The sequence below is a fragment of the Schistocerca americana genome, chromosome 8 (assembly GCF_021461395.2).
Source record: "Schistocerca americana isolate TAMUIC-IGC-003095 chromosome 8, iqSchAmer2.1, whole genome shotgun sequence".
Taxonomy (NCBI): domain Eukaryota; kingdom Metazoa; phylum Arthropoda; class Insecta; order Orthoptera; family Acrididae; genus Schistocerca; species Schistocerca americana.
Window position 1 is genome coordinate 217885492 of NC_060126.1, and position 27884 is coordinate 217913375.

The 27884-nt window shown below is 39.4% G+C and overlaps 1 protein-coding gene across 1 annotated transcript in view; it reads right to left on the reverse strand.

The window, feature by feature from the left end:
- The window catches only part of LOC124545353, a 174118-nt gene that overhangs the window by 35407 nt on the left and 110827 nt on the right, over window positions 1-27884 (reverse strand). Inside the window, exons 8-9 of the mRNA XM_047124254.1 lie at window positions 20428-20635; window positions 17666-17803 (exon numbers count right to left, since the gene is read on the reverse strand). Of these exons, the coding sequence (XP_046980210.1) occupies window positions 17666-17803; window positions 20428-20635 (346 nt within the window). The remainder of the gene's footprint in view (window positions 1-17665; window positions 17804-20427; window positions 20636-27884) is intronic.

Here is a 27884-nt window from a genome sequence, read left to right on the forward strand (position 1 = left end):
CACATCAAACCCATCAATCACCAACAGTACTTGCACTTTGACAGCTGCCACCCCTTCCACACAAAAAATTCCTTACCATACAGCCTGGCTACCAATGACAGACACATCTGCAGTGATGAGAACTCCCTGACTCAGTATGCTGGAGGCTTCACATAGGCCTTTGCAGACAAACAATATCTTCCATACCTAATACACAAACAACTCTCCCGTGCCATGTCCCCCACACATCTGACCCTCATGTCCATCCCATGAATGAACCATAAAGAAGTGTCCCATTTGTCATCCAAAACCACCTGTGACGAACGAGTGAACCACATCCTTCATCAGTGTTTTGATTATCTGTCATCATGCTCTGAAATGAGGGACATCCTACCCAAGATACTTCCTTCCCCTCCCAAAGCAGTGTTCTGCTGCCCACCCAACCTGCACATCATCTTAGTCGATCTCTATATCACTCCCATCCCCAGTCACAAGGATGATACCCTTGTGGCAGACTCAGACACAAGACCTGCCATATCTATCCACCCAGCACCTCTTACTCCCATCCCATCACAGGCTTATCCTCCCCCATCAGACACTGGGCCACCTGTGAAAGCAGCCATGTTATGCACCATTTCTGCTGCAACCACTGCACATTTTTTTCCCCGTAGATATGACAACCATGCAGCTGTCAACCAGAATCAATGGCCACCATCAAACTATTGCTAAAAACAAGACAGACGGCCCAGTGGCACAACATTCAGCAGAGCACAACATGCAAAATTTCAATGGCTGGTTCATAATCTGTGCCATCTGGATGTTACTACTTCTTTTATTTGCCCAAAACATTCAATCACTTGACCTTTAGTTAGCCAATGAACACTGTTGTAATGCAGTACATCAGGATGTGCCGAATCGCACTCTGAAGGCAAATCTTTGAACTGTCTGTGCTGAAGAGCACAACAAGGTCTCCCCTAAAATTAATCAGCTTTATCAACCTGTTCGTTACTTCTTTCAGAGCCACAGTAAGTTTTCCACAAAGTGGTGAAAGATAGTAGCCCAGAATTCTTATCTTTGATTCTCTTTACTAGTCCTCTTTTCACCGATCACCACCAGTGCTCCTTCAGTTGAAAGAGAGCCAATTTTAACATAACTAATGTTTGATTTTGTAATGAAGCCGTCAAAAGTCTTGAATAAATTGTTCTCCTCAAGTCTTGCCCTTCAACTACAATATCGTTAGCAATTCTTCCCTAAATTATTTACTTTGAATATACAAAAATAGACATTTGTTGTTCATCAACATCGCACGATTCATCTACTTCTATGGTGCACGAAGGTGCCTTCTGCAGAAGTTCGATCAAACTACTTTTATTGTTAGCAGCCAAAGTTTAGGTTATCCTTGTATTACTACTTCTCAACAATGTAATACCTTGAATTGTGACAACAACATCCTTTTTCTCTTAAAAAAGTGCCAAAGTCACTTCCAACATACTTTTTTTTTTAAAACTATTTCAGGTTCTGAAAATGGCTTCCGGTGTTTACTGTGTGTCCAACATACACGCCTTGCTGCTTCTGTAGATTTTTCTTTCTCGCTCACAGAACTAACTAGGAAGGCCGTGCTGCTTTTTTTAGGAAGCTAGATAAGCCCGGAGTTTTTCTTGATGAGTTTCACTATACAGAGAAAATTTTTTATCGAACTGCTGATGAGTTGTTTCATAGCGTCACTTTACATTGGCATTTTTGACAAGAGTGACAGTTCTGCTGCATATGAGGCAAATGAAGAGCTCCAGGCCTATCAGACAGTGTAAAACAGTATTTTTCAGTCTACTAAGTCAAAAACTTCCTATTTTCACTATCAACTTTACACTTTTTAGGGTCCATGTCAATGCCAAAAAAATGTTATAAGCCACGACAATAACAAAATCCTCCATACGAGATCGCAACAACTACTGATGAAGTGGCGATAAAATTTTTGTACTTTATTTAGATTCGTTCTTCATAAAAATATGTTCTTGGCACACAGCAAGTGCCGATGCACTGCAAAAGGAGCTACTTCTGTGTCAAAGTGATTGCTGCTGTACACCAAAGGAGCTGCACCGCAAAGGAGGTGCTTCATTGTCAATCATCGCTGGCGAATGAACTCGGCTGAAGTTTCATAAAATAGATATAAGATACTGTTTGAGTTACAAGCACAAAAAGATATTGTTTAAATGTATATGCTTTCTCCGATTTAATTGAGGTTTCAGAGGTTGCCAGAGTCTGAAATCAATTTATAAAATTTCATTGTTCATTAAATAAAATTTTTGGGTTGTATTCATGTGTCCAGAGCTTTTATGTGGATCGACATAACATGCTGCGACAGCTTGTTCCTTTCCACCCCCACTCTTCACCGAACTCTCCTGCGCTGCACAGCAAAACAATTATGTATTTAATACATTTACAACTAACTGTTAAGAATTCTAATTACTTAGCAGTTAATCACACACAACTAGAAAAAGTTATAAGGGTGGAAATCAAATGAACTGTTATCTACAGAAAAATATTTTTTTAAAAATAATGTGAGTATGTAATTTATAATTTCAAAACATTTTTGGCAGGTCAGTTTTTGACCTCCCACCATCCAGAACTGGACCGCAGTCTGCCAGTTTCCGACTGCTGCTTTAGAAGTATGTAATGCTGTTTCCCTCTTATTTGTGCTATTCAGTGTTTCAACAAGGTCACAAGGATAAGCACTGAAGTGAGCCAATAATTTTATCAACAGGTTTTGGGACATACGATCATATCACATGACTGAATCTGTACCATATTGCGTACGTGTGTGTGTGTGTGTGTGTGTGTGTGTGTGTGTGTGTGTGTGTGTGTGTGTGTGTGTGTGTCCGTGTCCTACACATCCTCCTGAATTGCTGGCTCCATTTCAGCCTACTTTGGTACACATACTACTGGGAAGAAGTACTGTGGGGGTAAGTGGTAGACGGAGAGAGAGAGAGAGAGAGAGAGAGAGAGAGAGAGAGAGAGAGAGAGAGAGAGAGAGAGGGAGGGGGGGGGTGGAAGAGAGAGGGTGGAAGAGATGGACTGAGAGAGTGGTGAGAAGGAGATCGTCAAAGAAAGAAAAGATGAGGGTAGGGGGATGCGTAGGAGGCAGTTGGCAGAGGGAGAATGGTAGTGGACAGGTGGAAAAGGAAGAGCATGCGATGAGGCAGACGGAAGTATTGTAGGTGCAAGAAACTCCTACTACTCCTATTATCCATTTCATAATGACTGACTTCTGATTTTGAGCTTATATTCTGGTTACATTGCATGACAAACACCAATGAGCTGTACCTTGCCGGAATCAGGAAATGTCTACTTTTATTTAGTGATTACATTTTAATTGAAATGCAGCCAACATATGTGATAGTATTTAAGAGAAAACGCTTTTTGAAACATTTTTTGGTGAGACACAGAAGACGACAAACTGTGTTTAAGAGAAAAATTTCCTTTGCATAGTTTAAAGATAAAAACTTGTTATATTTGCAGGAAGATTTTTGTTATTTTCTGACTAGTTGTTTCATTGCTATAACACCAAAAGCAAGATGCTGTGTTTGAGCTTACTGTTGAAGCTAAAGTGGCACAGAAAGCACAAGTGTAACGCTTGAACTTTTGTTGGTTACATTGTATGTCATTACTAATTAACACTCCTCATGTTTGTCAGCTAAGAATTTGCAAAGCAAATGCATTAGTAGTTGCAATATATGTACAACAATATGGGAAATTGCAAGTGAACACTCGACATACAAGCAGCTCTCAATTCATGAACCATGATATGTATTGTACATTTTAATATAAATGAAAAATTGATTAGCTCAAATAAATTTTGCAGAAGAGAACGATGAATGAAATAAAACTTAACTTAATCACTTTCTTTGTTCGCTGAGGTCTCACTGGTGCTATTGCAGTCCTCTCCCTCCGGTCAGCAATGGTCTTGTTATTCAAGTCACTGAACTCTGTGTGCATAACAACTTTCAAGTTTGTGTACATGACTCACTGAATTCCTCTAGAAACTTTGGGGAACACTTCCCACAGTGGTGCGACACAAGTATCGTGTCTTAAAATGCTTGTCCTCCTTTTTTACCTTGTCCTTGACAAAGGCCCAAATACATCCAATGGCATTGAAATTGCAGTGCACCACAGGCCATCACAGACGTTTTATATCCTTGTCCACTGAGCAGAATACACTTTCCAAAAGTATTCTTGTCACCTGAAGTGTGGTCATGTGTGTACCAGTGGGCTTCTAGTAAGTTCCTCATATGATGCGGCATTAGATGGAAGCTCTGTATTGTTGCTCTCCACCCATTCAACGGTAGAATACTTTCTTCATTTTGTAGATGGCTATTGGATTTATCATTATGTGATAGGCAGCCTGACCTAAAACAAATACAAATCTGTCTGGTAATTTTGTCAAGAATGTTCCTAAGCCGCTTTGCATAGTGTCTGGCATTCATCTCAGAATTATAATTTGCACATCATTTTTATGCAATAAAACATAAAGCACCATCTTGCAAGAACCCATCTTCATTCCCAATGAAGCAGATTTTAATCCTTTTTCTAGAACCGGTCAGTGTTTAGGTTCTTCCTTTTCAGACATTCCACTCTTGTCATGATAATCATGTACATTTTCTGATGCAGAAAGCATTTTCTTCTCATAACATGCAGGCTTTCTGGAATGATTTGCACTACATCAACTCTCATTAGTGTTTCTGCATGAAACAGTCTTTTTATTGCTATTCTGTTTTTTTCCATCCACACAGGTTTTTTGTTGAACTTTTTGTATGTGTAGCCCAATTTTCAAACAATGCATCGAAGGGTTTTTTCACTCATATTATGAAAGTCCCCCACCTCCCAGTATTCAACTTTTCCAATATGGCTGCTATTGTTATAAACTGACTTTCCACATAGAAAGCACGTATTTTCCTTCTTATGACTCTCTGTGTAAACTTGTCTAATGCAAACTTCTCTCACCCGCTACAATTCTTTTCTGGTGATGCAAGATATGAAGTTTCTCTACATTCCTTGAAACTAGCATTCAGAAGTTCTCTTTACTGGCTGTCATGTTGATCTGCTTGTGCCCTGTTGTTTTTCAGCCTTAAAGGAAGTATGCGCTCTGTTCACCACAGACTTTTCACCACCCCATAAATGGAGGCTTAGTTTCACGAAAGTACATGGCAACTAATCATGTTATAATGACTGTCTCACAGGAATGTACAACTACGAATGGGAGCACGACTGTTTCATAACTGACGGGAAGCCTCAACGTGAACACTGCAACAATGAAGTGGAAATACTTTTCAGAGGTCTGGGAATATGGCAATCGTAGGCACATGTGTAAATGTACGTGTGTGTGTGTGTGTGTGTGTGTGTGTGTGTGTGTGTGTGTGTGTGTGTGTGTGTGTGTGTGTGCGCGCGCGCACGGGTGGGGGGGTGTCTCATTCAGAATGCGGCTTTTAGCTGAAAAATTTACTTGTTTAGCAGTCTTTTTGTTGTGCCTGTACTATACAGTGTACTATACAGTGAGTAACAATCTATCCTTTTTACAATGTTGTCATTATTCCATCTTGAATTTTCCATTATTTGATATCAAAGGTCATAGAACATTGTGTGAAAGAGCAACTCTGCAGCTACTTTGAAAACAGTAAGCTAATCTCTTCTTTGCGGTATGGCTTTAGGCTAGGTATATCTACCACTGAAGCTGTAAAATCTTGCGTTTCTGATGTTTCTGAATGTTTTGAAAGCCATTCTTTTGTTTGTTCTATGCTCCTTGACCTGAGCAAAGCATCTGACACTGTATCATGTGTTATCTAATAGTTGTCAATGTAAATAATTGTTGATCAAATGCCCTACCTGTTGCTAAAGGAGTGCCACAAGATTCTGTCCTGGGACCTTTTCTGTTTCTAATCTACATGAATGACCTACACAGTTCTTTGTCCTACATAACAGTAATATATGCTGATAATTCAACTGTCATAATGACCATTCCTTAAATAGATGAAGTGAAAATCAAACAATGATAATGTTGGGTATCTCTAGGCAGTGGCTACAAAAATTGAACTAATACTAAATAAAAGCAAAAGCGAAATAATACAATTTTATCTCCACAAATTAAATTAAATGGTAAATGAGTGTGAATCTGCCAGACTACCAGGAATACTTTTGGACCTACAACTAAAATGAGAAGCACACACAGGCCAATTGTGCATAGAATTATCACATGTGATTTAATTATTATGCAAATTAAAACCCTGTGTCAGTAATGAATAGAGCCCGGATTTTAATGACAAGTCATATTTTTTTCTGAACTATAGGGTGAATTTTAGAACAATTTATACACAAATCTAGGTTTTTTAGTGTTGAAAAATGTATTTTGGTTGTGCATATAGAGTCATATTTCAACAAATATTAGTAATAGGTCATATTACGGCTAACTTTTAATATAAGTCATATTTCCGTCAACTTCTGTCAAAAATGGATATACCGTTTTTCTCTTATCTTACGGGACACACAAATAAGAAAACGAATATATTGCTCACGAGACTATATTTAACGTGCAATTGCGAACGATAAACAGATAAATTAGTACACAGCTTTATTTCTCAGGACTGTAGCAGAAAATTGATGTACCACAACAGTTGTTTCGCAAACATAAAACATTGTTGCGCACAGTCGACAATACGCTCTCAGGGCCAACAAATGCGGCTTCTGCCGTAATAATCATTGCAGTCGCACAGGTGTACTCAGTAACCAGTTTGAATACAGCCTTTGCCTTGTTGAACATGCCTAAACAAAGTGCTCCGATAGCGTGAAGTTGCGAGGATATGTTCCAGGATTTGGAGAGAAGTTCAATAGTACTGATGGGGAAATATTATTTTGTAAACTGTGTGAAGTTAAAGTTAGTGCAGAAAAGCGTTTTAATGTGCAACAACACTGTAATACCGCTAAACACAGCAGCTGTGTGAAATGAAGTGCTGAAAATAACAGTAGGCAAACTCTGCACAGTTGACTATTGACCTGTCTGTTCAAATAACAATCATTCTGCAAGGATTTGTGTGCAACATCCCATTGGAAAAGCTGAAGAATCTACGCTTCAGACGGTTCTTGGAGAAGTACACAACACATCCTGTTCCAGATGATCTACACTGACAAAGAACTATTTATCCGTACGCTACAATGATGTGATCAACAAAATAAGAATTACTATTGCTGAGCAAAAGATCTGGCTGTTGATAGATGAAACTACGGATATTAGTGGGCGATATATTGCAAATGTTGTTGTTGGTGTTGTTCTAAAAGTTGATGGCCCTGGAGATACGTTCCTACTAACGTGCAAAGCTCTCGACAGAGTAAACAATTTGACGATTGCTATTTTGCTTGACAACTGTCTGAAGCTACTGAGCCAGATGGCGTGAAAAGAGACAATGTTTTGCTGCTTGTAACAGATGGTGCTTCATATATGGCTAAAGCAGCCAAAGGGCTTCAGATTCTCTACCCCAGTATGGTGTACACCACTTGCCTTGCGCATGCGTTGCTCAGAGTTGCCGAAGAGGTGCGATCAAATTACTTTGATGTTGACAAATTAATTTCCTGCGGCAAGAAAATCTATGTGAAGGCTCCACTATGGGTGCAGAAATTCAAGGAACAAGCACCTTCAACGCCCCTCCCACCTAAACCTGTTCTTATACAATGCGGTTCTTGGCTTAATGCTGCTGAGTATTACTGCACCAACTACACCCAAATAAAAACAATTTTCTGTGAGCTTGATAGTGATGAATCAAGTGCTATCAAAATTGTGAAAGAAGTTTTTACAGATACATTGTCTCAAAACTTGGTATACATCAACATCAATTTTTCAGTGATGTCAAAAGCCATCAAATGACTGGAAGCTGTTGGCACGCAGCTATGTGAGGCCCTGAGTATTGTGCAACATGTGCAGAGTGAGTTGGGTCGAGCTCGTGGTCATAATCATGTGGCTGACAAAGTGAAAACCAAATGGCAAAGTGTTCTCCAATGGAATCCTGGATATTCTACACCGTGCAAAATTAGTGACAGTCTTTCAGGGAATGACACAACATTTGAAGATCCTGAAACAAAGCTGAACTCCGTGACCTGGCTGCCTTCAAATACGCTCCAGTGATGTCTTGTGAAGTGGAGAGGAGCTTTTCCAGGTACAAAACTATCCTCAGCGACAACCGAAGTTCTTTGACAATGGAAAATCTGAAAATGCACTTTGTGATCCAGTGCAACTTTGCAGATACTGAAGTTTGACATACGGTATTAAATAATGTGAAACACTTTAAATACTATGTAGAAATAAAAACATTGTTTTACAGTTTCAATAGATGATCTTTTCACTGTACTTTGTGTTCAGAAAATAAAACATTCAGGCATTCAAAAAATAGGTGCAAATTAGCCACAAACCCAACAGAAAGAAAGAACTATGCTTACAATATTTTGAGAAGTGAATTTTGTATTACTCTATGGTGAATAAAAAATTAAACAAACAAACAAGAATGCTTTAAATAAACTTCTATTAAGTCATATTTTATTTTTTAAGGTCATATTTATGTAAGTTTCAGGTCATAAATGCTTGCATATTTCACTGTTTTTAGGTAATTAAAATGCAGGTCCTAGTAATGAACAGTTTCAGTCATCCTATTATGCTTTCTTTCACTCTCATTTAACTTGTAGAAATAACATATGGGGCAATTCTTCTGGTGCAAAACAGTGTTTATGTGGAGAACAATTACAAGCATTCCAAACAGAGCGTTACACCAGCCACATTTCAAAGAACAAACATTATTGACTATCTTCCCTTTATATTAAAGCCTAGCTCTTCTCATAAAGACAGCAACCAGAGACTTTAACTTACAGAAGTTCTATCCACAGTTATGGAAAAAGAAACAGAAGTAATACAGACAGACTACACTATAGTAAGTCTCAAAATAGTTTCAAGTATGCTAGCCTAAGGATTTATACTAAACCATCCCTTGCAGTGAGAGAACTACCATACACACACTTTGAGAGTCATGTACAGACTGCATTGATGAGGTAGAAGAGTTCTACGATAGTGTGGTATCCTAAATATAAATTTAAGGTCTAATTCTTAATTAAGATTTTATCAAAACTCTTATCATGTACTCGCCCGAGGGTTGATGAATAAATGAATGCAGTGTTTCTTTGGAACTTCCCATGATTAAAACACAGGAGTATTGTCCTAACTTACTTCTTATACCACCAAAAACATGTGTGAAATATATATCAATGTCAGTGGCACTGAGAACAGATGAATCGCTAAAATTGAACAAAGCCCCAGGGCCAGATGGAATCCATACCAGATTCTATACCCAATTTGTGGTTGAGTTAGCCTCTCTGGTAACTATAAAATATAGTAGATTCATGGAACATAAGCCAGTCCCAAGTAGTTGGAAGAAAGCACAGCTCACATCTGTTTAAAGAAGAGCAGCAGAAGTGACCCCCAAAACTGGTGTCCAATATTCTTGACATCCATTTGTTGTAGAATCTTAGAACATATTCTGAGCTCAACATAATGAAATATCTTGAACAGAACGATCTCCTCCATGTCAACCAGTGTGGATTTCGTAAACACAGACCATGTGAATCGTAACTCGTACTTTTCTCACATGCATCAAGGCAGTCAGGTAGAAGCAGTATTTCTCAGTTTCTGAAAAGTATTTGACTGAATACCACACTTAAGCCTATCATCAAAAGTACGATCATGTGGGGTATCAGACGAAATATGAAAATGGATTGAGAATTTCTTTGTAGGGAGGACGCAGCACATTATTTTGGCTGGAGAGTGACAGATGTAGAAATAACTTCGGGTCTACTTCAGGAAAGTAGCATTGGATCCCTTACTGTTCATGTTGTATATTAATGATCTTGCAGATCATTAAGTAACCTCAGACTTTTTGCAGATGCAATTATCTACAACAAATACAGTCTGAACAAAAATTCAGTTAACCTTGATAAGATTTCAAAGTGGTGCAATGACTGATAGCTTGCTTTAAATGTTCAAAAATATAAAACTGTGCACTTCTTAAAATGAAGAAACATTGTATCCTATAAATATGATCTTAGTACGTCACAGTTGGAACCTGTTAACTCCCAGAAATTCTCGGGTGTCACACTTAGTAGAGACACGAAGGGGAACATTCACAAAGGCTCTGTCATGGGTAAAACAGGTAGCAGACATCAGTTTAGTGGGAGCACACTAGAGAAATGCAAACAATATACAAGGGAGATTGCTTGCAAATCATTCATGTGACCCATCCTATAATTTTGCTCAAGGGTGTGGGACCTGTACCAATTGGGACTAACGGGGATATTGAATGTATAGAGAGAAGGGCAGCTTGAATGGTCACTGGTTTGTTTGACCTGTGCGAGAGTATCACTGAGATGTCGAAAGAATGGAACTGGCACAAACTCAAAGATAGATGGAAGCTATCCCGAGAAAGTCTGCTAACAAAGTTTTAAAAAGTGACTTCAAATGATGACTCTAGGAATACACAACTCTTGCATATTGCTTCCAAGGGGATATTGAGGATAAGATTAGATTAATTACACCATGCACAGAGGCGTTTAAATTATCATTTTTCCTATGTTCCATTTGAACTGAATGGGAAAAAAGCCCCAATAACCAGTACAGTGAGATGTACCCTCTGCCATGTTCTTCACAGTGATTTGTAGAGTATAGACATAGATGAATATTAAAATTATGTACGTCAAATGCGACATGAAATACACACAGGTTACCATGACTTTCTGAGTATATTAAAATGCTTTTCTTTTTCTTTTTTCTTTTTGCAAGTTTTGAATGCGATTCAAACTTTAGAGTGGTTTCATTTCAGTCAGTAAGACAGACAAGTATGGCTATTTACATTCATGTTTTACAAGTCTGATGTTTGGTCAAGGTGTCAATTTAATTCCATCAGAAGATTTCCTTGGGATTTCCAACTTGACATCTCTAAACCAAAACAACAATACGAAAAGGATAGATTGCTACTCACCACATAGAGGAGATATCCCACAAAACTTACACATTATCCTTGTCCCTCCCTACTCCATCCCTGCTCTCAACTCCTTGCCTCACAGCTCATATCCCTGCAATAGGCCAAGATGCAAGACCTGTTCCATACATCCTCCCACTGCCACTTACTCCAGTCCTGTGATGGGAATCTCTTACTCGATCGAAGGCAGAGCTGTGCAAGCAACTATCTGATCTACATACCAAACTGCAGTCACTGTGCCACTTTATACATGGGCATGACATCTAACCAGCTTCTTGATGAGATGAATGGCCATGGACAAATGGTGGTCAAGAGACAGCTTAACACCCACTTGCAAAACATTCTGCACAATACGATGTGCTTCACAGCCTGTGCCATATGGATTCTTCCTACCAAACACAGTCTTTTTTTTTTTTTTTTACTGCACTAGTGAGAACTCTTTCTACACAGGGTGTACACGCGGACGAGGAAAAAAAGTTACCAGATTTTTCTCAGATCTCCCGATTAAAAATACATGTTCCCCCGGGTGAAAATACACTTTTTTCGTGTTTAGTGACAGTATACTTTCTGTCTGAACTGTTAAACATATCAACCCTTTGAATGGATATGGTTTTACTCAGCAGCGTAGAATTTCTCGGCACTTTAGAAAATGAAACTCAAGGGGAAAAAACACGTTTTGGAAATATCTTTGATGTGCAGCAACATGCTCGCTGCATATTTTCGTATTAAGAAAGTATAAATTTGAAATCCACCAACAGGAAGAGTTAATGGTTTAAGTTAATATAAATTGTGTTGCTACAAGAAAAGAAAAGCTTTCACACATAATATTTGTCTCTAAGATTAATAAGCTACAAGAGAAGCCAAGCTTTCACATATAATGTTGATCTGTTTAGCACATGTTACACTTTAAGATACATCACACAAATATACCGGTACCAGTAAAATTTTTAATACCAACATAAATCTCTGACCTTCTGAGCTCGAAATTCTTGTAAATGGCTCATCATCAAAGTGTTAATTTTCAAATGAGAGCAACCGCTCTGTGATTTAAGAAATTCATCGTACATTCCCGCACATAGTTCATCTTGCGTAAAAGGAAATTTACTCTTAAAATAATTCTTTTCGAACCACAATTCGCAATATTTTCCCACAATCTGTTAGAAATAGATTCATATCAGCAGTTGCCAGAGAGCACCAGATAAGAGGCGTCACTGCGCTTGTGCAACTATGGAGACGTAGGAAGCCCTATGTTCGTATGTATAAAACATTAAAAGGTCTTTCTTACATTATGTCATAAAAGAAACAAGACATCAGATGATACTCCACGAGCATTGGAATTTTGTAAACCATAATAAAATGCATAGTTCGCCTTAAAGCACACATTCTTATGTCCAGATTTCTAATGACGTAGGCCTCGACATGATATTAAGCTTTTTGGTGTGGTTTTCGGGACGTAAATTTTCTTCAAGTACCAGTACTGTATCATCTAATGTTTGGTTCTTTATTATGGCAGAATGCCATACGTGCTAGAAGATGAAAATGTGCACTTGAAATGCAGCAAACAGTTGAAACTAGCCAATAGTGTGGAATTAAACACTTCGTTTCAAATCAATTTACTGCCTCAGCAGGAAAGCTTAATAAAAGCCAAACTTTTTTAGCAAACCAACAAAAATAACTTTATTGTTCTGCAACGTGATTAATGCTTGACTGTCAGAAAGGTGGAAATAAAATAAAATCTGGAACTACTAACGTATTTTAGCCTTCCATAATTATGTGAATGTATTTTAATTCACTTCATAGCTCCCAGCCACAGAAATCCGTCTTGTTTTCATTTTCCGTGAGAGCAGTAAATGAAGAGGAAACAAAAAATATCTCTAAATGTAAACATGGGTCATGTGGAGACTACACCGCCCCCACCCCACTATAACTCAGACTGCTCTGCGCATCTGAATGTAAAAAATAAGACTTTTCAAAAATAAGTTCATTTTGTAGCACACATATTTCTGAAGAGTCTGATACATAAAACTATCTTCGAGGAAATGTAAGACATGTTATTTGGTCTTAAGTGTGCCGAAGTGCCGTGCTCCGCCTCTACAAAGAACTTTCTTACACTGCATGTCACAGTATTTCACTCTGTAGAACTCAAAAGTGTATATTTTGTAATAGATGCCATCAAACTATTTCAGGACAGTGGAAATTAAAATGTCCTGTAGTGCCTCTCCTACTTCCAGTAGGCTGATTTTACAGCCTACCCCCCCCCCTTTTTTTAATGCAATTAATACTGGATGAGATTATTTGTAACCAGCAGAACAAGAACTAGTCAGAAAATCTGGACTCTTTTTTGCCTATTAGCTAATAACTTGCTTTCCTGTGTGACATAAAATTAAATATAGGATACCTAAAACCAGTCAAGACGAGAGACAGGCAAGACAGTACACATTTCTTCAATCCTTAGGTCCTAGTGATTTTTCTCTCTAATCTTGCTACAGCTTTACATGGCGTGCTTTCCTTTCTGCGAAAGAACTATTACCTCATCAAAGTTCGTCAAACGTTTCGCTACATGAAAAATCGAAATGTCATCGCCTAATACTGAAAAAGCTGTTAATACAAATAGAACCCAAGACTGTTGTGGTTTCTCAATCTGATTACGTCTATTTTGCCACTGTGTGCTGGATAAAACAAAAGAGGCCTTTCTAATATTGCAGCAATTGTAACACACCATAAAGAGAGACTGTTTTGGCAATAATGACCATTTTTATAGTATGACACTATAATTCACGAAGTACCAATACGAAATACCTCTTTGGGCTACTACAGTCAAAAAGCTTTATGTTAGGAAATAGTTTGACATTTCATTCATATGCTCCAGTTTCTCATGAATGAGACCGATAAGTAGTAGAACGAAATTTTTGTCTGAATTTGGAATCCTCATATTCTTCCATAATTTGTGTGTGTCCCCATTTTTTCTCCTTCCTCATTCTAATAAACAATCTTATCACTAATTCTGTAACTATTCCTACCACTGTGAAAACTCATTCTTCAGTAACTTTACTAACCCTGCCACAATCACCAGTTTAATTATCTAGCAATTATTCTCCGATTAGGCGTTATTACATGTTCATACAAAGCATTTTCCGTGCTACTCCAAAAATGGAACTTAAGCAGCTGCTACCTGCGGACTACAACTGGCCCTGTCTAGTGTAGCAATCTGGCCAAAAATTTTCTGTCAGAATTTCACTTTCTTGGATACACTAAGAAGATAATACATGATCTTTCTTACCTATTATTCCTATTTGTCATTTATTTCCACTCTGGTAGTCTGAATCTACGGCTTTCGCTAGTAATTATAACAACGCTGAACATTTGCAAACCGAATCAACCACATAAACAAGCAGCAGTTGGCATTCACCGGTTCGGCTTTATTTCGCTCAGCTCGTATAGTCCCCATCCCGTTTTGTCTGCAGGAAAGTTCATTTCTAGATGCAACGAGGATTCCCCTGGCAGAGACTTCACATACACTATGCACGCATTCAAAAATCAACTTATAATTCATTCAGAAATCAACTTAGAATGTGTTCAAAAATGTCCAAAAACCAGCAGGGGTGCATTTCAAAATCATATGAATAATCGATAGACTGATGTGCGCTGGATACTAGGTGCTTTGTGAAACAAGGTTTTCTTTTTACCCTCAAGAATATGAAGTCCCCCCCCCCCCCCCCCCCCCCCCGAAATTTTCCGCCTGGCTCAGATAGCCCGGTTTGCCCCTCCCAGATCCAGGCCTGTTGCGCATGCATGAATCTGGCAGCTTGAGCGTGCCAGTAAAATTTTTCCGGGTTCCCCACGTGGCTGGTTGCTGCTACTGGTGCTTACACAGCCAACAGCGACATTTCTGTAGCCAACAGCGGGAGAAGGTATTACTGATACGCAACTCGACTGCGCATGTGCATGAGCACGCTCGTAACTGCTTAAATGAATTTCATGTAAACAGTTGTGACATCACGCTCAACGGAGGCAATTTGTTGTTATGAAGCATTGCATAGACTTCCTAAAGCCTTCGACACATTTTGCTTGTACATGCACTGTGTCATGTTATGTGGCCCTCTGCAATTTAAGTTTTATTTTCATTTTTTTTCTCTCGTTCATGTTTTAATGCTGCAGTATTATTCTGCAGTTGCGGGATACAGTAGTATCCTTTGCTACAGCATCAGTTCTTACCAGTCAAAATTACAAAAATTTGTCTGAAAACTAAAACAACAAAAAATTCTCGGGTTTTTCCCTGTTTTCTCCTGGATGAAAAAATTCCCGGGCTTTTCCTGGATCTCCCAGTTGTCCCGTGTCGTATACACCCTGCTACAACATATCCTTCGTTCCCGTAACCCCACTGGCCTCAACTTCATTAATCACTATCCTCCACCTGTCTATCACCTTTCTTGTTTCCATTCCAGCACTACACACACCGTCTGTCCCACTCATTTCCACTTTTCATCCCCCCACAACAGTTTCTCAAGTACATCTAGCAGTCTATCCTGTCCCCACCTCAGTCTGCATGTTTCCACAGGCAGCACAGCATATTGCCCAACACCTACCCTTCTATCCCTCCCTCTCCCCATCCTATGCTGCCTCCTTACCCCCACCACCAACCCCAGTGGATTACTGCTCATGTCAGATGCAGTTGCAGCCCAGCCCCAGTGCCCAGAAGCAGTAGCCGCGCGCGCGTGTGTGTGTGTGTGTGTGTGTGTGTGTGTGTGTGTGTGTGTGTGTGTGTGTGTGTGTTCTATTTTGAAAGGAGGACATTTTTTTCGAAAAGCATAAATGTATAGCAGTTTTTTCATTGTGTGTGTTGGTAACCCAATGTCGCCTCTATGTGGTGAGTACTGATCTATCTGTTTCATATTGTTGTTATTCCATCGTGAACTCTCCACTGTTCCACTCAAAGTTTAAAAGTTCCCCAATCCATTCTTCGTTGCATGTGAACACATTTTATTTCACTAGTGCTTATGATTGAACATAAATTTTGTTGAGTTCTACCATCTCTTATTAACAACTATCTGGAGTTCAACTAAGAGAGACAAGATATACACAAAACTTTAAATAATGTTCAATTGTAAGCCTTTGTAGCACAGTTAAAACTTAAATTAGATATACAATCTGTTTTATTTTAGTATTCACACTATGTTAAGTTTTAACGAAAGTTAACAGAGATAAATACACAGAATGCCATGGTATTCATAAACACAGTCACATTAAAAAATTCTCATTTGCTAAGGACACTTGCAGTCAAACAATGGAAAAAAGACACGGCAATCTGAGAACCTATGGACATTAATTCACACTACTCAGGTTGGAGATTGATGTCACTGAGCAATAACAACTGTGACAACTCAAAGCGCATTGTCTTCACATACCCTAATGTGAGAGTGCATAGTGGGATCAAATTCACATCAAGTCTTTTGGTTTTTCTTGGGTATTATTGATTTCCCTGAAATATTTCAATAAAATCAATTTCCCTGAGGACTTTTGATTTTCCAAACAAATTGACAGCCTTGTAGCCTATATAACTTTCATTGGCTTTAATAGGTACCTGAAAATCCTGAGTTAAGATTATCATCATTTATACATGGAAGAGTAAGGAGCAAAGTGAGTGCTGTTTGTCAGACGCCAAATGTCATACGTTCATTCGCACAATGACGAATTTGCATGCTTTTTTAACAATAAATAAATAAGTTATGTGTATACAGCAGTAGCACACTATCAATGCGAGATTCTTAGTATGCAGGTTTCCACTGAAGAGTCCACATGTTCACATGCTAGTTACATAAATTTCTACATACAATACTTAGTTTAAAATCAGCTCATTTGGAGAGGTGTAAGAACAACAGAAACCTCAACCAAGATCACAAAAGAGGGGGAAAAAGTTATTAATAAAATAGCTCATTGTGGAAGCTCTACATACAAGAGCAAGCTGAAAAATAATGCCTCAAACTTTTTTTTTTATATGAACTCTTAAAACTTTTAAATAAAGTTCTTTATTCTTCATATCTACATATTAATTTCTCAACAGTCACCCTGGTAACAAACACATTTCTCTCAATAAGATTCCAGTTTGTTGATGCTGTCACTGTAGAAGGTTTGACTTTGTTGACAGAGGAACAACCTCACCTCTGCTTACACTGCTTCATCATGATCAAAGTGAAGTCCTCAAAGTTTTCTTTAAGTTTTGGAAACAGGTGCAAATTGGATGGGTCCAAGTTGGGACTGTACGGAAGATGATCGACAACAGTGAACTCAATGTGTCAAATTGTTGCAGATGTCGTAGAGCTTGTGTGTAGTTTGGAATTTTCATGCTGAAGGAGAGGGTGCTCGACGTGCGGACTAACTCTTCAAATTCGAAACTTGATTTTAGTATGCTGTTTCTCAAGCAGCAACATCGTTACAGTACAGACTGCCACGCTACATGCTACAATTCAGAGCCCTTTCGCAGCAGATGGCTGCAATTATGTAGACATGAAGAATAAAGACAGAGAATGTTAATACTATTTGTTTTATTTAAAACATTTTAAGAGTTTTCAAATAAAAAAAGTGGAGGCATTAATTTCTAGCATTCCCTTCTAATAACTGTTTATACTCACTTGCATAACCTGGTGTTGAAGCTGAGTGCAATGTGAAGAGGCTGCTGTAAGACTCATTTGGAGGGTTCGTTCTGACTGTGCAAGCATTGCCACTTTGTGCCCATATAGCTCCATTACTGCTGTTGTCATGTTGCCAACCTGAGTACATCAGAAAATTAGAATATTATAATAAGATAACAAGTAGGAAGTATACAGTAGATAATGTGATACATCAACAACCAACATGTGTCATGTCAAAGTGTGGCCATGGAAGAATAAAAGTTGTGCCTTTCCTGTTTTCTGCATATGTGTGATCAAAATCTGAGGCACTCTTCATCAGTTCTTTGCTCTGTTGTAATTTTTCACTTTTCCATTTGATCTTGCCACCAAAGGACAGTGTGTCACTCCAACAAATAAGAACGTTAAATAATCAAATTCACGGACTGGTTTGAGAGAGAAAGGGGGCAAGGGAGGGGGGGGGGGGGGGGGGGGGGGGGGGTTGGCGGCAATTAATCAGGCATTAAGGAGTTACGTTTCTGTTGGATGTAACATATCCTCAAGACTGTCTCTGGCTTATAAATTATCCTACCCATCTGTTTTCAGGAGATCATTATGTTTAGCATTAAATTCAATTGATGCTGAAATGTGTGCAACACTCTGAGTATCCCTAAACAAATTCCAGGATCTTTAAGGAACTGAACTGAGTCACCCACCCACATTTTCTTGCAACTATTAATCAGAAAACAAATATGACTCGACAAAGACCACTCCCTGCCTGTCCCATCCCAGGTCTTGGCATATTTCTTTGCCATGGGGCCATTCAGACAGATCAATTATATCCAACTCCAGTGTACACATCATGAAGAGCAACAAAATCGTATAGATATCACATGGGCGTCAGAGTTTTTCTTGTAGATACCAATAATATGTTTGTTACTTTTTCTTTCCAGTAATCATTCGTAAAGCCTCAACATACTATATGAGGTGTGGTCAAACAATAATGGGAGTTTGTTTTTCCCTTGAAGAATCTTTATCTATCCATGAACATCAACTTTGTCCCCTTCAAAGTAATCCCCCCTCAGATATAATATACTTGTGCCGGCATTTTTTCCAATCTTGAAACCATTTTCTGGAACTCACTTTTCACTATGGTGGTAAGCTCCTTCACCAATTCAGATTTACCTCATCGATGGTGACAAAACGACGTCCTTTCATGGTTCTCTTCAGCCTGCAGAATAGAAAGAAGTTGCAGAGGGCCAGGTCCAGTGAATATGATGGCTGAAACCACATAATAGTTTTGTCTTTTGCCAAAAAATTATGCACAAGCATTGAGGCGTGTGCAGCAGCATTATTGTGATACAATTAGCATGAGTGGTTTTGCCACAACTCTGTTTTCTTCTGATTGCTTGACACAAATGGTGCATAACTTCAGGTAGTATATTGACTGTACAACCATAAGGAAGGAACCTACGATGCACTGTCCCATTGTAATTGTAGAAAACAGTGAGAAGAACATTCATGTGTGATAAAATTTGCTGAATTTTTTTCGGTCGCGGCTCTTTAGGCAGTGTCTGTTGAGCTGACTGGGCCTTGGTTTCGATGTCATACCCATATTTCGACACCATACCTGTATATCCATGTTTTGTCACCTGTTCTAACCTTCTTTGGAAGTTTTGCATCATTGTTGACTTCATTCAGCAGTTCCTGAGCGACATCTACACAACATCCTGTTTGGTTAAAATTGAACAGTTTCAGAACAAACTTTGCTGCTACACATTCCACACTCGAAACATCCAAAAAAAATTGCTTGCCATGAGCCAACGGATGTCCCAACATCATCAGCAACCTCTACAATGGTGATTTGGCAATTTTCCAGAACCATTTTCTTTACTTCTTCCACATTGTCATCAGTAAATGACGCGCTAGGGTGTCTAGGGCGGTCATAGGGCATCCCCGGTGGCCATAATCTTCAATGTCTTCTCAAACCTCTTTGAAATATTTCTACCACTTGTGAGTTCTTGTCTTACTCATAGTAGATTCACCATTAGCCACAGTCAAAATTTCAAATGTTGTGCTGTAGTTTCTTCCATTCTTTCAAGCAAAATTTATTACAAATTCTTTGAGCCACCTTTTTCAAAAGTAAAAATTCGCTGAGCGTTTGAAAACATTACAATCTTTTCAACTGTCAACAGTAAACTACACATTCAAAACAGCTGAAAATGCGAACATACATCAGGAGCAGTAACAACAGGATTTAAAAAAAAATATTTAAAAAAATTAAAAAAAAAATTTTTTTTTAAATTAAAAATTGGATGTAACAAGCCACATTAATTTTTGATCACACCTCAGTTTGATGACTACTGCCTTAACTTCATTCTCTACATGCATCACAACCCCCATTTCCACTACCTTCCTCCCTCACCAGTATCAGCTTCTTCCCGTCATTCCTCTGCTCTGACTCCTCATATTAGTCTGATTTACAGGTGTATGAGCCTGTGACTCTTTATCCACTGTTCTCTCTTCCTCTTCCTCTATTCTATCCTGCTGCCATCCTTTTCACCCCAAGTGCAAAACATTTCTAACCCTACCTGTATGACAGCAAGTGCTCTTCTTGTCCCTTACTGACCTAGATCTCACTGCCCCTTCACCTCTCCCCTCCTTTCTCCTCACCTCCTCCTCGTTCATTTATCCATTAGACATGGGCTCAAATTGAATAGTTCACTGAAATTTATTTTATATGTCACAATTAGTACTACTTAATATGCTGAATTTGTGTACTACACCTCTTTCCTCGCTGCAGCAGCTTCCAGCTTGTTCATAAGATCATCCAAACGTGCCTGCCTTTCAAGATTGTATGGAGGCAAGGTATTAAAGAAGGTGTTTGCTGAGATATTATACACATCCCCTCCTCCATTCAGACCACTACCTCCCAATGACAGACCACTGGTAACAGGTTGGATTCTGCAAAGGGACTTTGCCAGTTGTGACAAACTGTAAAATTAAAATAATAATAATAATAATAATAATAATAATAGAAAGGCATATTCAGAATAGATATAACATATTTTACAATGTTTTAAGCACTAAATGCACAACGTAGGTAACAAGTTTCTGTGAATAAAACAATCTCCTCTTAGGATAAACTTATGAGGTGTGGAATGGGTAGGAGATGGGTGGGTGGGTGGGTGGGGGGGGGGGGATGATGATGGAGAGGAGATAAAGAATAATGACACTTATCAAAATAATGGATCCAAATATCCCTCAAAACTTTAAACTCATGTCAAATTGTAACACTGATTATATGCGTGCCGTTTGTTTTACTTGTTACAGAGGGGGGGTGGGGGGTCTGTTATGTTATAAAATGAATGTCATATTCACCCGTTTGTATCAAAAGGAAAATTCACATGAGGAAACTATAAGATTACAAATGGTTCAAATGGCTCTGAGCACTATGGGACTTAACTTCTGAGGCCATTAGTCCCCTAGAACTTAGAACTAGTTAAACTTAACTAACCTAAGGACATCACACACATCCATGTCCGAGGCAGGATTCGAACCTACGACCGTAGCGGTCTCGCGGTTCCAAACTGCAGCGCCTAGAACCGCACGGCCACTTCGGCTGGCTATAAGATTACAAAGACGGATAATAACTGGCCATTCCTAACATTCAAGAGACAAAATCCCAGTACCGCCAATTTATACATTTAGACAGTGGGCAGATCCAATCTCACTTGATGTTTCATCTTGATTTGACCATGAGGACACACTTCCTATACAAGAGAAAAAGCAGTTGACTAGGTAACGTTTCCATCTTGTTCCTGTGTTTGGCCTTGTAATTATATTTGCAGAGATTTCTTGTTCTGATGTGGTAAAAATCAATTTTTATTGCAAGCAAATTTGAAGTGTACAAGCACATTCTAGAGGCTGTTTGCATCGAACACAATGTATGCCAAGTAACCCAAGTTCTATGGACACTCATAGTCCATGAATATCCTGTCACCAAACTAACAGATCTGTTCTTGTCCGATGGCACAGTCGAATAAATCATCATAAAGACAGAGTAGAGATTCTGATAATGTCACCAAATTATTCTCATCATGAGGCTACAATAAGAATGTGTTGTCACATCTCCATAATACCATCAGTTTAAAACTGCATAAACAATGGCTCTCTCTTCAAAATCTACTAGGGATGAAAGTAAGCTATCCATGCAAACACTGTCAATATGACAAACTGCCTATCTGCTTCTGTCTCGGGTTATTCGGCCGACGTTTGTCTGATGATTTTACTGATTTTTCACCAGCATGAGTGGCTGGCATTGTCAAAGCTTCACCCTCCATTGCCGGTGGTGAACTGTCAATATGATCAAAATACTTATTGTTACAAAAAAATTAAGTTAGCTCATGTGTGAATAATGAAGGTAAGTCTGATCCACACTTGCTGCCAATCAGCAACGAGGAATCAACAAGCAGTACTTCAAAAGTTATATTGTATGACTGTTAAAGGAGTACTAATTTTAGAAGAATTACAATTCAGTATTAAGAGTAGAGAAAAGGCGCAGGCTCCTTTTTCAGCCAGTACTGATGGAGTTACATATTGTACCGCATGAAAAATGGTAGAAATTTTGAATCAAAACTGTAGCGTACGCTAAATAATGTAAAAATGAACATCATAAAGTACCCAGTTCTGGGAGTTCTAGTCACGAAGCGATAGCTGTATAAGGTGTCAAGAACCTGCCCCACGAATTTATCCACCTATGAGAAGCATAAAGAGAAAGTGGCAATAAGTACTTTCAAACTCATTTCACCATCCAGGAAAGTACTCAACAAGAAGAGCAACAAGGCTGTATCCTCACCAGTCTAAGGTTAAATATGGTCAGGATAAGGTAGATCATCAAGAGAAATGGAATTAAGATAGTGTTCAAGCTTTCATTAAAAATCTATCTTCTGAGGACAATGGTAAACAATGTGAGATCTGGAGTCACAGCAATATGTTGCGTAGGACGGGTGCTCTGTACAGCAGTGCTAGAGGAAGTAATATGTTGTCCAATGCCTCTTTGTATGTACATCTTAGAATTTAACAGTAACCTTCTCTGTGATACACAGTACCTCTCTTGTAGCAGTGGCTATTGGAGTTTATTGAACACCTCATCTCTCACACTTATCAAACGATTCTGTGACAAAAGTGCCATTCTTCAATGGCTCTTCTCTACCTCTTCTGTTATGGGAGTTTGTAAGTGTCCCAGACTGGTGAACAGTACTCAAAAATTAGTTAAACAGGTGTTCATAAGCCATTTCTTTCATGGATGAATCCTTAAAATTCCTCCAATAACCCTCAGCCTAGCATCTGCTTTTGCTACAATTTGTTTTATACAGTTATTCCATTTTAGAGTGGTTCCTCCAGCATATTTTACAGTTATTATTTGCAGTGGCTTTTCACCAATAGCATAATAAAACATTAATGGATCTCTTCACCTATTTATGTGGAGTATGTTATATTTTTCTACAGTCAGGGTCAACTGTCAGTCCCTGCACTAATCTTCGATACTCTGCAGGTCATTCTACATTTGCTACACTCTTGCAATAGACAACAGCATTGTCTACAAAAAACTTCATTCAGCTTCCACCATTATCCATCAGATCATTTACACAAATTGTAAATGATTACGGTCTTATAACTCCCTTGGGGCACCTCCAGAAATTACCTCTACGTCAGTTCATTCCATCCCATTAAAAATAATGTATTGAGTCCTCTCTCTCAGAAAGTTCTGTATTCAGTCACTAATCTGCTCCAACACTTGGTTAGCTCACATTCTGTTCACTAAATGGCAGTGTGGAGCTTTATCGAATGCCTTCTGGAAGCCAAGAGTGGGCACCTTTGTCTACAGTGCTCTGGATTTCATGAACAAACTGACTGATCTGTGTTTTTTTTTTTTTTTTTTTTTTTCAAAATCTCTGTTTATGGACTATGTGTAAGATTCTACAGAATCAACTTTTTTTCTACAGAAATATTATATGTGTGAGCACAGAACAGGATCCCTAATTTTACAACAGAGTGACATCAGCAATATAGGCCTATAATTACATTCATCGGATTGATGATCCTTCTTCACAACAGAATTTTCCCAATCAATCAATCAATCAATCAATCAATGCCCGTCATTGTTTTCGAATCATCTACTGCTAGAAGGGGAGCAAGTTCTTTTGCATAATCTCTATACAATCTCAGAAATGTCTCACCTGTTCAAAATGTCTATCAAGCAGTTTAGCTGATTTTCTACTCCTCTGCAACTCATCTCAATATCTGACATTTTAGTGTTTGTTTGATGGTTGAAAGGAGAAACCAAATTATGATCTTCCACAATGAAACAATTTCAGATTACTGAATTCATTATTTCAGTCTCCTCTCTGACATCTTCAATTTTGGGGCCATTATGGTCACTGAGTGACAGAAGAGAATTTCACATGCAAACGTATCACTGCTCCGAACGCTCCACAACAAAGCATAAACTTATTTACAGTTGCCGATAAGTGTGGAGTACACACTTAATCCAGTATCAAGCCTTGCTGGCAGCCCATTTAAATGTTGTTGGCCAAATCATACAAAAATATGTTCTGCTGGGACTGGCAGCCTGCCTCCTGTTGCCAGAGTCTTAAAGAAAGGGAAGCTGGTAGTTGAAGTGGCAAACATAAAAGACCAAGTTGTTTTACTCAGACTGTAGACATTACTGATGTCATGAATAGCAGCATGTTTACACAAAGACAGTGTTCAGAACCACAAAGGACTCAGCAATTACCACTAGAGAAAATTTAGATGAATGTTAAATCGTGTTTCTTTGTATATATCGATTTTTGCTGTACCTCATAAAGAATAAATTGTGTCGCTAATAATACTGAATGGAATAAAAATTTGCTAATTATTGGCAATATATAAAATGCAAACAATGCTAAATGGTCACAACAGTGAATCATTGCAAAGAAGATAGTTACAGCAAGAAATTCAATACTTTTTCTTAGGTTTCATTAGCAGTATCTTTGTCTTGAGTTCTCTCTTTGACACAGTAAATAATTTCCAAAGCTTTTTTGGTCTGTTGAGACACCTTCACCTCTCTACTATATTTGACCACTCACTGTTTCACCAGAATGTCATTTATTCTATCTGTGACTACTAATTTCTGTCATGGTAAAACTACACTCCTGGAAATTGAAATAAGAACACCGTGAATTCATTGTCCCAGGAAGGGGAAACTTTATTGACACATTCCTGGGGTCAGATACATCACATGATCACACTGACAGAACCACAGGCACATAGACACAGGCAACAGAGCATGCACAATGTCGGCACTAGTACAGTGTATATCCACCTTTCGCAGCAATGCAGGCTGCTATTCTCCCATGGAGACGATCGTAGAGATGCTGGATGTAGTCCTGTGGAACGGCTTGCCATGCCATTTGCACCTGGCGCCTCAGTTGGACCAGCGTTCGTGCTGGACGTGCAGACCGCGTGAGACGACGCTTCATCCAGTCCCAAACATGCTCAATGGGGGACAGATCCGGAGATCTTGCTGGCCAGGGTAGTTGACTTACACCTTCTAGAGCACGTTGGGTGGCACGGGATACATGCGGACGTGCATTGTCCTGTTGGAACAGCAAGTTCCCTTGCCGGTCTAGGAATGGTAGAACGATGGGTTCGATGACGGTTTGGATGTACCGTGCACTATTCAGTGTCCCCTCGACGATCACCAGTGGTGTACGGCCAGTGTAGGAGATCGCTCCCCACACCATGATGCCGGGTGTTGGCCCTGTGTGCCTCGGTCGTATGCAGTCCTGATTGTGGCGCTCACCTGCACGGCGCCAAACACGCATACGACCATCATTGGCACCAAGGCAGAAGCGACTCTCATCGCTGAAGACGACACGTCTCCATTCGTCCCTCCATTCACGCCTGTCGCAACACCACTGGAGGTGGGCTGCACGATGTTGGGGCGTGAGCGGAATACGGCCTAACGGTGTGCGGGACCGTAGCCCAGCTTCATGGAGACGGTTGCGAATGGTCCTCGCCGATACCCCAGGAGCAACAGTGTCCCTCATTTGCTGGGAAGTGGCGGTGCGGTCCCCTACGGCACTGCGTAGGATCCTACGGTCTTGGCGTGCATCCGTGCGTCGCTGCGGTCCGGTCCCAGGTCGACGGGCACGTGCACCTTCCGCCGACCACTGGCGACAACATCGATGTACTGTGGAGACCTCACGCCCCACGTGTTGAGCAATTCGGCGGTACGTCCACCCGGCCTCCCGCATGCCCACTATACGCCCTCGCTCAAAGTCCGTCAACTGCACATACGGTTCACGTCCACGCTGTCGCGGCATGCTACCAGTGTTAAAGACTGCGATGGAGCTCCGTATGCCACGGCAAACTGGCTGACACTGACGGCGGCGGTGCACAAATGCTGCGCAGCTAGCGCCATTCGACGGCCAACACCGCGGTTCCTGGTGTGTCCGCTGTGCCGTGCGTGTGATCATTGCTTGTACAGCCCTCTCGCAGTGTCCGGAGCAAGTATGGTGGGTCTGACACACCGGTGTCAATGTGTTCTTTTTTCCATTTCCAGGAGTGTATTTCAATGAGTAAATCTTTACAGAACATTTTCAACCAGAAAGTGTTGTTCCTGTAGTATTTGCCCTTTCCAACAGAGTATCACTAGATTATTAGTATCAACTTTCAGCACACTCTTTTTAGTTTGAACGAAACTTGCAGCATACTCCAAATGAAAGATTCCAGCAAGTTATGGATCTCCAAACATACAGCGTAAAGTTCTGCCACCAGTCATCTCCTTTACAGTATATTACTCCTGGCCTATCAGACGCAATTTGCTTGTTACTGGTTCTTGCCAAAATGATTGCATTGAATATCTCCACATAGTAGTTACATGTTCTGATATTTCATGTCCATGGCCAGAGTCAGTAATGAATAAACAAACACGAAGCACTCACTCAATCTGCAGATTACATTTCTGAACTCTTGAGACAATTTAGTCTTACGCTAGTGACAGAGAACTGCTTTTGTACTTCTGACAGTTCTTACTCAATAAATTACTCAGTCTCAAAAAATGGACACTCCAGGTGGGAATATCAATAGTGTGGTAAAACACAGATTGCTACTTTCGGTAAAGATGACAAGTTAAGTTGCAGACTTGCACAATTAAAAGACTCTTACACAAAGCTTCCAGCCACAGCCTCTATCAGAAAAAGAGAAACACACACCATTCATTCACACAAGCAAGTACACACACACACACACACACACACACACACACACACACACACACACACGACCTCCAACTCCGGCTGCTCAGCCATAAATACGTATCAACAACCCCTTCGCAACCATCCCAAAGTGGTGTTCCACTGCCCACAGAGTCTATAAAATATCCAAGCTGCCAGAGTTGGTGGTCATGTGTGCTTGATGTGTGCTAGCTTGTGTGAATATATGGTATGTGTTTCTCTTTTTCCGATGAAGGTTGTGGCCGAAAGCTATATGCACGTACCTTTCAATTGCGCCTGTCTGCAACTTAATGTTCTCATTTTTACAGTAAGTAGCAATCTACATTTTCCTAAATTCTTCAATCTGTTTTATATCCATATTTACTTCTATGATGATATATATTACTCCAGACTGATCCCTATGTCTTTTTACCAATGATTGATACTTGTGAATGAAAACTATAAAATAAGGTATCATATATATGAGTACAGATATTGTGCAGAACTGTTAATTTATTTTCATTTGGTGAATGTAAGGAGACAAATGAAATATTCTTTTAATTTTTATTCTACGCTGAGAATCTGTGTTAGAATATTATAGTTGACAGAAACCACTGATAAGTTCGATGATTCGCACGTTTAACATCAATATCTGGTTTGCTAATACCTTCTCTATAAAGGTAGTTAGAACTATGGTATTGAGTTTATTAACAACCACAAAGTCAGGGAAGAAGTCCGGCACAGCCTTCCACAAATATAAAAAGGTAATGAAAAACTGCATTAAGGTGTACAACATCCAACAGAACACCTCACTTTGTTAGACTGTTCACTTATCTCATACTTAACCAAATCATATTGCTTAACTATCTCAGGTAATAACTCTCCTTTTAAATTTAGTATAGTGGATTTTAATTGTTGTATCTTTTTTACTTAATTAAGCCTTTTCCTGGTGTGAGCCAGCAATATGTTCCTCTAACTTA